This window comes from Electrophorus electricus, chromosome 24 (genome assembly GCF_013358815.1).
Source record: "Electrophorus electricus isolate fEleEle1 chromosome 24, fEleEle1.pri, whole genome shotgun sequence".
Taxonomy (NCBI): Eukaryota; Metazoa; Chordata; class Actinopteri; order Gymnotiformes; family Gymnotidae; genus Electrophorus; species Electrophorus electricus.
In genome coordinates, this window is record NC_049558.1 from 4,826,379 (window position 1) to 4,837,500 (window position 11,122).

Genomic DNA, 11,122 nt, shown 5'->3' on the forward strand with positions numbered 1-11,122 from the left:
AAGGTGTACAACATTGAAACTATGCTGTTTATTCAGAAAAAAATGCACATTTTTGCAAATTTATTACATGCTAGTGTTTCATTTTTCATGAGGTTATGTATTCACATGGTACTTATATAAATATTTTGTGTAAAAATACAGCAGCAGTATATAATAAATTGGATCACCACTCAGTCATAACAAGCAGGTTATTGATTTTATACTGTAGTTCATTGTAAATAGTATACATAAGAAACTAGTGGTCATTATAATCCATGTCAAACATGCTTTTAATTACAGACCCTAGAGACTAAGATTTCAGTATCTAAGGTTTTACACAAGTGTGGTTGCAGTTCAAATATATGCACAATGCTTGCTGGCTAGCTAATGTCTATACATGGAAATTATGGGTAAGAAAGGTTACACAAAACACATCACACAATAAAAAAAATTCCCCCCCCCCAAAAAACAAAAAACAAAAACACACAGTACCCAACATTGTTCAGGTTGCAGATCTTATTCTGTACATATCAGACAATACTATAAGGGTGTTGATATTAATAAGACTGCAAATTATCACATACAATAGACCATGTTTTGGTCATTACCCCCTTTAGGGCAATACTATATAAACAGAAACAAGCTGATTTTAAATAAAATGAATTATTAAGGAATACTACTATGATGACCATCACAACAATCTGCTACCCCAAATGTTTGCATCATAAAGTGTCTAAAATAGTAACTTATGCAATTGTTAATCCATTTTGAATGGGGTGAATTCTAATTAGAAAAAGGCATCATTCACCTCCAGTGGCACGAACTTCCCAACTTCTGAACTACACTAGTGTTGTAATCAAGCCCACAAACCAAAACCAAGGCCTGGGATTTTAAAACCAACCATTCCAGCCATTTTTATTACATCTGTAATCTAGTGGCATTCCAATCTATAACCATACATGATCTGGGAAAAATGTCTTTATTTAAAACATATTCACCAAAAGGCGATATGTTTTTTTTAAACTGTAAACATCATCACAATGTACCACCTATAAAATCTGAGAAAATAAAAGTGCTTCACTTAATTCTTATTTTGTACCGTTTCTCCCATATAGATTGTCAATATTGAATCAGAACATGCAATGCTTTTGCTGCAATTTCTGTTTTGGCTTTGATGTCCAATGAAGTATATTGCTTGTTAATTCAAAACCTCAAGCATTTTCGTGTTCCTCACCTTCAGGCATTAGTCCAGACTGCCTAGTCCTCTATTTCACACAGTCACTAGGGAAGAGAGCAGCAGAGGAGAGCAGAGATATCTGGAGCTGTGCCATCCCGATACTCCGTGATTCCCACTTCAGTGCTTTATTTTTCACCTTTTTCAGCACGAACACGACAAGAGCCAGGAGATCAGGGACAAATACAACTGCATGGCAAAGGTGTTTGCGTAGCTGGATTACAGGCCACACTGAAAGCTGAGGGCACTGGATTTCTCTCAATAGGAACAAAGGCAATAAGCAAATTTTTGCATTAAATACCCTGAGAGTAAAATTATAGGCGACTAAGGTTCACTATGTAAAAAAAACAACAAAAAAAAAACAGATCACGCCTTAAAAATGTGACACTTCTCAGTCAAACGGTGAGTGTTTATGCTCCAAGGGACACCATGTCTTAGAAGAGCTGTCTGTATAATCTAGCTGTCAATTAACCTCCAGACAATATCACAACAAAAAATCTGCTCTCCCGTTTTGGGGGGTAAAAAGTGTTTTAAACATTCTGTCATTTCAACATATGCCGAGCTGGTATGAAAAGGAGATATTTGAAGCTGCAAATAAATTTTTCTGAAGTAAAGTGCACAATCAGACTCAGTCACCTCAGTTCAGTGGCGAATACATAGCATATCCAGAAGTCACTGCCAGAATCAAGGCTTGTTGCTCCATAACCACAGCAAGGAAGCTACTACTTGAACCAGCCCTAACATTGTGAGTTTGGTCATTTTTAGTCAGCCCATACAATGTTGACTGCGTGACTTAATATTTCCTCAGAATTAAGTGACTATACAGTTGAAGCCAAAGGCTTGGTTTTTCACAAGGCCATTTCATGTTACCATCCATTTCCTTTGGCAAGTCAATTGGAGCACTTTGTTCATATCAGAGGTATTTTTAAAACCATCAATTAGAGATGAATTTATTCCAGCTTTAATTCACAATTTAATTTTAGTTCAGCTCTATTTAAGTGCCTTCTTTGCCTTTGACAACATGGGAAAATCCAAGCAACCTAACCAAAACTTTAGAAAAAAAATTGAGACCTCCTCAACTGAGGACCTTCTGGTTCCTCCTTAGGAGCAATTTCAAAACTCCAAAATGTACCATGAGCATAGGCACAAATTAACTCGGGATAAATGAACTTTGGTCTGAAAGGTTTAACTGAACTCCAAGACAACAAAAAATAAACTGGTAATGGAGTTGCAGGCATCATGTACCAAAGTATCTGTATCCACCATTAAGAGAGTCCTGCATCACAATGACCTGAAAGGCCACTTCAAGACCAACATTTTAAAAAAGCCAGAGTGAAGTCTGCAGGCAATCAACAGCATAAAGACCTATCCTGTTGGATGAGTGGCTTCTGGTCAAATTTAAGAAAACTGAACTGTAAAGCCATAATGATCTATGTATGGAACTAAAAGAGTGAAGCTTTTAATCCAAAAAACACCATCCCAACCAGCATGAAGGTGGCAGCTTCACGTTTTCAGAGGGTTTTGCTGGAAAAGAGACTGGTGGACTTCAGAAAATGAGAAGGCATCATGATGAAGGAGGAATAAGTAGTGAAGTAGTGAAGCAGCACCTCGAGACATCAACCACAGAAAATCCAATAGAAAATTTGTGGATTGAACTCAAAAGGTGTGTCCAACAAGGATACCAACAAACTTGACTAGGTTACATCATTTCTGTCAGGAGGAACGGGAAAAAATACCAGCAAAATTGCATGGGTGTTTGATTCATGGTAAACAATTAAAAGGCAATGCCATCAAATACTAAAAAAAGTGTATGTAAACTTTCCATACACTGAAATACCCACTGAAAATCTGATAAAGTAAATCAAACCTGAAATAAATATGTCTCTTGCCTATTTTGTGACAGTGCTATTATTATAATGTACATAACCTAACTGACTTAAAGGAAATGTATGTTAATATAAAATGTGTGGAGTTGTGAAAAGTTAAGTTTAAGTTAACTTAACCCAGGTGTATGTACACCTTTGCCCTTAACTGCAAGTCTGAGGACAATTGGCAACCTCTGAAAGGTGAAGACGGTTTAGTCATTCAGGCGTCCTCGCTTGTCACACTGTGAGTCTCTTCCTGATCCAGGGTGACATTGGGAACCATGGGGGAGTTCACGTTCAGGTAGCCAATCTCTGAAGGCTGAGGGTTGAGCAGAGAGAGAGACGACTCCAGGCTCTTGGCATGCTCGCCCACTTTAACCCTTCGGATGACGTCCAAGAGTCCCCAAGAGTCGCATAGCCCTGGACTTGGACTACAGCAAGATTTTCCAGCATGGTACAATTGGTGAGATTGTTTGAAATTCACTGTATTAAGTCTAAAATGTTTAATATAAAAGCTTAATTCCAAACACAAGTATACCTTGTGGTTGATGTCCGCAATAGACCGTCAGGATGGGTTCCAGAAGGAAAGATTTTCTTTACGTCCTGTGACCGAAACATATACAAACAAAATTTAAACAAACATTTAACAAAACAACTGACAACAGAATATGAATTTAATTTAAACTGGCACAACCAATTCATCTGCACCTCAGGCGAACCCACTGACTGGAGATTTCTCAGCGCACGCTCTAAAACTCCAATTTGATTGGCGAGCTTCAGAGTTTTATCCTGAAGCTGCTTATTCTCCATCTCCAGGAACTTCACCCTGTTGGGGAGAGATTGAGGGTGGAGGTGGGTTGGTGAAGGAAAACTCTTTATAGCTGATTCCTAGCAGTGATTCTTGGTGCGTAGTGCAGGGTGGGGGCACGCACACACCTCTGCTGTGTGGTAGTAGCTGTCCTCATCCCATTGCTGCCCATCTCCTCAGCCTCAGTGATCCTCTCCAGCAGCTCCCGCCTCTCTAGCAACAGCTGCTCGTTCTCCTCAGTCACAGTCCGGATCCAGTCCTTCTCCTTTCCCGAAACCGGCACGGAAGCAGAGCGTAAGACTGCTCACGTTGGTACTTTTAGCTTTTAAGAAGAATGCTTGGGATAAGACTCACTTTTTCTTGCAGGATCGTAGCCAGTGCCAAATCGTTCTCCAGCTTCTGGATCCTCATGTCTCGCTGGGTGGTGGCCTTCGTGAAGAGCTGCTTTGCGTTGCGCAGTTTGGTTTTGTGCAGACATTGTTTTTCATTGTACCTTCTAACAAAAATTACAGATACTTCAAAATACACACCCCCAACTTCTGCTCCCGTTAATTACACCCTTTACAAGTTCAATTTAATTGCATTTCTATAGCGCTCTCACAACAGCCATTTTCACAATGCAGATTTGGGCCCCAAATCCAGAATGACCTAACTCCCCAAAGCTCTGCGATCAGTGTGCGGTGATGGGTCCTGGAGGTTGTGGGGTCTTTACCTGATGCTGCCGTCGAGCTGCTGGAGGACCTGCTGCAGTTCCTCTTGCAGCTTCTCGGACTCGTGTTGTGTGGCTACGAGCTGCTCCTCCAGCTTGTAGGTGCTCCTCTGACTGAGGCTCTGCTGCAGGAGAAGACAGACACTGACATGAAAGCTGCGACATAAATAACTTGCCTCACAGGCCCATTACAAAAGGCCTGTGTTAAGCTCGTGCTTCACCCTAAAGCACTGAACACCAACCTGCTCCCTGACGGAGCTCAGTTCATTCTCCAGCACCTCCAGACGCGTCTCCAGCTGCTGAGAGCGGTGGGAGAGCTCGGAGTTGGCATGGGCAAGGGTGGCCTCCTTGGTGCGTAGAGAGACCACCTGCTGCTCCAGCTCCTCATCTCTCTGCTCCACCAACTTCCTATCGGCGGAGGGGGAGCAGACAGCTCATGAGCCTGTCCACCCCAACCAAACAACCAACCCTGTCGCAGTCAGGCCAGCAGAGCTCAAAACGGAACCAATGTAAATTGCATGCCAATTATTTATATGCCCATTTAAGATTTTCACACTGAATCCTGGAGACAAGCGTAGGTGACTTAGGCAGCTTCTGTATTACAGGGTGTCACAGAGGCCCACCTCTGGAGCCGCTCCTCCTGCAGCTTGGCTCGGAGGGTGTACAGGTTGTCCGACATGTCTCTGGTGTCTCTCTCCAGCTTGCTGGTCTCTCCTGCCCTGGCCTTTTCCAGGCGCAGTTGATGCAGTGTGTTTTTCAACTGCTGCTGCAGTTCCAACACCTCCAGACAAACGTACCCATATGCTTATGCATCAGCCATCCACTCCAAGCTGCAGTATTCTGCCCTATATAAGGCCTTACTAGAAAACTATTACCAAACATTTAGAGCAGCATTTTAGAGCAACACTTGTTTCGCAGCAATTCAAAACTTACATCTTAAACTGTGACAAAAAGGATCTAAGGCACACAGGCTTCAAAACAACCCATGTACAACAGTTTATTAAAACTGGTCATACCAATGATTTATAATTATGGTATATAGAACAACCTTGACGATAGTTTTAGCAATAAGCAGCTTACCACTCCTCTGTAACATTTCTCTAAGCGCAACACAGTCCAATGGAGCAAACATTCAAAAACCCCTTCAAAAACCCCAATAAACTTTATTTTCAAACAGAAGAACCTCACTATATAGTCCCTAGATATTGCAATAATATAGTATGTTGTAAACCACTGTTAACTTTATTTTGCATTTTGCATTATTTTGCACCAGAAGCAGAAAAGTGTGCTCAAATATAACATTATTGTTACTCAAAACTATATTTGATGTTCTGAATAAACACACAGTACCAGAAGACATGCATGACTATACTGGGAGTTTCCTGTTTTCAAAAAAGGTGAATAACAGCAAACCGATCCTTGAGTATTTTAAATTAAATGAATACTTTTAAATAATACTTTTTAATTAATATTTTTAAAGCAACCTAAGCTTGTTGGCTTTGCTTAAACCCATCCACCCTCTATATTCAGCCCAGGCCTTTCAGGTTTCTGCAGAGCATTTAAATCCACTGACAGCCTCTTGATAGCTCACATCCCCTGACCTTCTTGTCGGCGGAGATGACGCGGGCCCTCTCGGCGCTGAGCTCCTCCCTCAGGCTGCTGCAGGTCTGGCCGCTCTGGCTGCTCCGGGCCAGCTCCAGCTCCAGCTCCCGGACCCTCTGCTGTAGCTGCTCCACCTCAGCTGCCTGCCCAGCAGCGCTGGCCTCCAGCTGGGCCGCTCGGGCCTGAGACTGCTTCAGCTCTGCACACAGCTGCACAGGGAGGCACCGTCACCACAGGGTTTGGAGCGGCCCAGCATGTAAACAGCCGTCTCCGAGCAAATAAGGACACCATAAAGCGTCCTGTACAAAGCTTGCAAAGACATTACCTTTGAACTGAAGCAAATATGAGAGGAAGTAACAGTGAAAATGCGGTATATTGCTCAAGGAAAGTTCAGCTAAATGCCATAAATGTAAATGTAAATGAATACAGGTTCAGACAAACAGTAAACACGGTTATGTTAACAATCAGGATTATTTGCATCTACACTTATCAGCCACAGTATTAGAAACAGCTACCTTTGCAGTCTTCAGACCCATCTACTTGCAGAATATTTAAAGGACAACTGACACTGCTCCCATATTGACTGGCTAATTTGGTACTTATTGCAGGGTATTGTTTATGTTGTTTAACAAACTCTAGCACTTACTGTTTATAGCACTCATCATTGTTTACGATAGACCTTATGTATTTTGCACTTCTAGGTATCAGCATTCATCCCTGTATTCTACAGTATTCTAGTTCATTGGTATGTTTGATTCTATCCTACTGTACTGTACTTGGATATATTCTATGAGTAAATGACAAAGTCGCTCTGGATAAGAGCGTCTGCTAAATGCCGTAAACGTCGTAGGCTCATCTCATAGGTTTGCAGTTAAAGTCTGCAATTCAACTGTTTTCATCTTCAGTTTTTTTTGCCCGTCACTTAGCAAAATTCATCATCCATAAGACTGGTCATCTTGACCATAAGATTGCTACTGGCTGGATTTTTTTTTGTAGATGACTGAGCACTTTTAAACCAGCAGCATGATAGACATGTTTAAAACCTCCCCAGCAACACTGGTGTCTGGGAAAGTCATTTTAAATCATCGGCTCAACACCCACAACCACATACCACTACCATGTTAATGTTAATTCTGTGTTGAAAATGCTGTGTGACCCAGATATCACCCAGCGGTGTTCTTTTGGACTGAAACTGCCTAATGATGAGCAGCGTAGGTGTAGGGTGGTTGATCAACTCTGCAGCCAGCAGATGGGCTCCGTAGTGGTAGATGTTTCTAATAAAGTGGGCTGGGGAGTCTATATAATTAATTCCTTTTAAAAACACCTTGATCTTCTCTTGATCTAAAAGTGCATTGTGTCTCTTAAGGTCGAGGTTTTTCTCTCGCTCGTAGCGCAGCTCTCGCTCCGCTGAGGTGAAAAGGTGCTGCGTCCTCTGCAGGTCCTGCTTCAGCTGTTTGTGCTCCTCACCCTTCTGCTGCAGGATGAAGTCTTGAGCCTGGCGACATGCACACATGGCTTTTGCAGTCCCCAGTGCAGTGTACAGTGTACACACACAAAAAATAACCTTTGGAGTAGATGCGTAGATGCTAAAATATTACTCTAGCCTGGAGGGAAAGTTACTGTGTTACTGAAAGTTACTGTGTGTGTGTGTGTGTGTGTGTGTGTGTGTGTGTGTGTGTGTGTGTGTGTGTGTGTATGTGTGTGTGTACACTGATATCAAGGCTGACCTTGGCCCTGGCCTGGGCCTCACAGATCTGGGCCTGCAGAGCCAGCTGGTGCTGGCTGGTCAGCTGTCTCTCCTCCTCCAGGGTGGTGTGGAGCTTACTCATCTCTGTCCTTACACACTCCGCCTGGGGGAGCAGCACACAGCTTATGCACCAGCTGAACACTCAGCCGATACACAACCTATACCAGCAACAGAATTACCTACTAAAAATAGAACATTTTAAGATAAATCACCAAAGATAAGGGAGTAATGACTTCAATTCAATATTGAAAAAACAAAAAATGAATATTCCAACCCATGCATTGAAAATTCAAAACTCCAATACCCTTCCCATTTTGTCTCGAGGTCTCTAACATGCTATATAAGGTTTTACATGAAGCAGTGCAGATTTTGCATCAGTTGTAGTCTGATTGCCATCGAGGCCCCCTGTAATGATCCTACACTGCAGACAGGCCCAGTGTGACGCTGTTGTCCTGTTCAGCTCAGGCTGCGTGTCGGCAGCTTACCTGATGGAGCCCGTCCTGCTCCGCTGTGGGAGATCTGGGATCAGGGTCAGGTGCTCTCTCCTGCCCAGCAGAGTTGTGGGTGTCCAGCTGGTCCTGCGCTCTGCGCTGCAGCTCCCGGGCGCTGGCGCTCAGCTCCGCCTGCAGCTCCATCGCTTCCCTGCTCTTCTCCATCAGCTCGTCTCTGATGCACAGCAAAGCCCACCCCCCGCCCCCGCGCATCGATACATTACCGTCTCTCAGCAGGTCATGGCAGACAGACGAACACGCCCCATGATAAGCTCAAATGTTTGGGTCTAAGTGAACCTGAGCTATAAAGTGGATAAGATGAACTATATGTCCTGCATGTTTAACAGCATGTACATGTCTTGCAAGTGATTTACTCCAAACACTACAGTGACACACTAAGCTTCAGCTGACTAGCGGTCTCTTTAACCACACAGTGACCTGATCTGTGTACTGTATAATGTAACATGATTCTTGTATATTTGCCCAGATACTTGTATGAATCACTGGTTGCCCAGTCATCTCCACTGCCTGCCAGCTAAATCCATCAACAATTCTTTTCCACAGCAAAGACACAAAGACATCCTGAGACAGTGACTGTGGTCCACAGTGTCTGATACTTTTCCAGTGTGCTTTGGTACATGTGACAAGATTTCAGCAACTGTAGCCCTTAGGTGTGATATACACAGTCTGTCTAAAACTCATTGTTTTATATATTTTATTTTAAAAAATTGTATTCATGTGCAAAACCTTTAATTTAAAAAAGTGCTTCAAAGAAACAATTTGGGTATCCATTTTTTATAGCATTTACCTGACGCTTTTATCCAAAGTGACTTACAATTGTGAAGGAGTACAACTTGAGCAACTGAGGGTTAAGGGCCTTGCTCAGGGGCCCAACAGTGACAATTTGGCAGTGGTGGGGCTTGAACCAGCAACCATCCAATTACAAGTCAAGTACCTTAACCATTGAGCTACCACTGCATCCACTCCAAAACCCACCAATAACTAAAAACCAATGCTACTCACACACACAAATCTTTAAGGAGAAACTATAACAACAAATGTTTAGGTTTTGAAGCGTTCCTCACCTCAGAGTACTGTGCTCTTTCTCCAGAGTGGACAGCTCTGATCTCAGCTGCTGGACAAGAGCCGTAAGCTGCGTCACCTGCTGCCTGCTCTCTCTCAGGTCCTCCTGCACCCTGCTGTTGTCCGTCTGCTCTGCCAGGTCGTCCTGGAGTCGTATCCGAGCGCGTTCCAACTGGGCCACCTGTGAAAAAGGACACACAGGCAATGTCCACACTTTACACACCATTTCAGTAAACACTTATTAGAAACTCCATGCAGGTGTACAGTTAGAGACTACAGACTGCCTGATTCCACGTAGAATTTTTGTTAGCCGCCCTCCAACTCGTCACTTACAGGGCACCAGTTGGCTGGGTATTGTTGACTGGCGAAGCACTGAGCTGCAACACTGATCCATAAAACTGTCAGCAACACTGCTGTGCTAGGTTCGCTCATACTGGTTAACCAAGCTGGCAGCTAGCACACAAATAACATTATCCATTAACATTTAGTCAGTCATTCAGCCTGGGTTGCCACTTGAGTTAAACAAGGGTTCGACACTGGAACTGTCTTCACTTTCTTTTACTTATCTGTACATAAGAAAAAGAATTTGCATTCAGCTTACAGATTTTAATTGATAAACAGACGCCAGCACTATGCCTGCGTCACTGCTGTGTTGAGATTGGTCTATCACCCAAACAGTATCTAGTCAGCAAGGGTCGCGCGGTCAGAAAATGACTAGTGATGAGGTAAAGGGCGACTGACAAATCAGGCAAGTCTTTCATTAAATAGCTATAAAATGCACCTAATTAGATGTATACAGTAAAGTTACCAGAATGAGTGCAAGGTACCTATTTTTGTTTGGTTTGTTTTTAAATGTGAAGCACCTCATGGACCTGGCTTACATCTCAGTCGCTCACTCATGTTTAACATAATTCTGCACAGGTGGGTGTCGTTAGGTCTGAATTAACACTGGTACATTAGGGACACACGTCGCTGATCGCTTATCAGTCGATATCCTGGTGTTATCACCTTTTCCTCCAAAATGCCCTTTTCGCCCTTAACCTGTGCGAGGCTCTTGTTGAGGGATTTCCCTTGTTGGCATGCGGCCTGCAAGCTCTGCACCTCCACGCGCAGCCTCATCAGCTCCGCCTGCTCTCTGAGCACAGCCTGAGAAGAGCAGCCCAGCCTGTAAGCTACATTAGAGTCCTTCTGACCTCAGGGACTCCTACAGTACAAATATGTCTCTGCCTCCATCTCTAGGGCCTTACCTGCTTCTCTTTGTTGAGGGAACTCTGGGCCACAGCTAAATCCACCTCTAACTTTTTCCTCCAATTCTTCTCCTCAGCAAGACGACTCTCAAGAAAGGTCAGCCTCTCTTGAACGCCAGCATTCATCTTAGGAATGAAATGCATTATGGAATAAAATGTGCATTTTAAGTAAGTAACACACGCACAAATACTAAAGGTAGCCGGAGGCTGGTTACCTGAGGCTGGCTTCCATCACAGTTCTCCGCCAGTCTCTGAGCACTCTTCTCGTTCAGCTCCAGATTTTTAATCTGTGACAACAATTAACACTTTCAGAGCAAATTTTAAAATGGAAACGGCCTCCTCAACTAGTTAGAACAA

At 43.2% G+C, this 11,122-nt stretch overlaps 1 protein-coding gene across 4 annotated transcripts in view; it reads right to left on the bottom strand.

Moving 5' to 3' along the window:
• Window positions 1–13: 13 nt before the first annotated feature.
• ccdc30 (coiled-coil domain containing 30) overlaps window positions 14–11,122 on the bottom strand; it is a 16,721-nt gene continuing 5,612 nt past the window's right edge. For 2 of the 4 annotated variants that reach the window (XM_026998188.2, XM_026998187.2), the window contains exons 13-28: window positions 10,981–11,052; window positions 10,766–10,891; window positions 10,527–10,664; window positions 9,521–9,699; window positions 8,430–8,610; window positions 7,925–8,047; window positions 7,522–7,692; window positions 6,197–6,406; window positions 5,219–5,376; window positions 4,838–5,003; window positions 4,599–4,720; window positions 4,241–4,382; window positions 4,015–4,151; window positions 3,787–3,904; window positions 3,617–3,681; window positions 14–3,509 (exon numbers count right to left, since the gene is read on the bottom strand). In XM_026998188.2, the coding sequence (XP_026853989.2) occupies window positions 3,299–3,509; window positions 3,617–3,681; window positions 3,787–3,904; window positions 4,015–4,151; window positions 4,241–4,382; window positions 4,599–4,720; window positions 4,838–5,003; window positions 5,219–5,376; window positions 6,197–6,406; window positions 7,522–7,692; window positions 7,925–8,047; window positions 8,430–8,610; window positions 9,521–9,699; window positions 10,527–10,664; window positions 10,766–10,891; window positions 10,981–11,052 (2,319 nt within the window). In that variant the 3' untranslated portion in view covers window positions 14–3,298. The remainder of the gene's footprint in view (window positions 3,510–3,616; window positions 3,682–3,786; window positions 3,905–4,014; window positions 4,152–4,240; window positions 4,383–4,598; window positions 4,721–4,837; window positions 5,004–5,218; window positions 5,377–6,196; window positions 6,407–7,521; window positions 7,693–7,924; window positions 8,048–8,429; window positions 8,611–9,520; window positions 9,700–10,526; window positions 10,665–10,765; window positions 10,892–10,980; window positions 11,053–11,122) is intronic. The other 2 variants (XM_026998189.2, XM_026998190.2) reach the window with 2 other exon arrangements.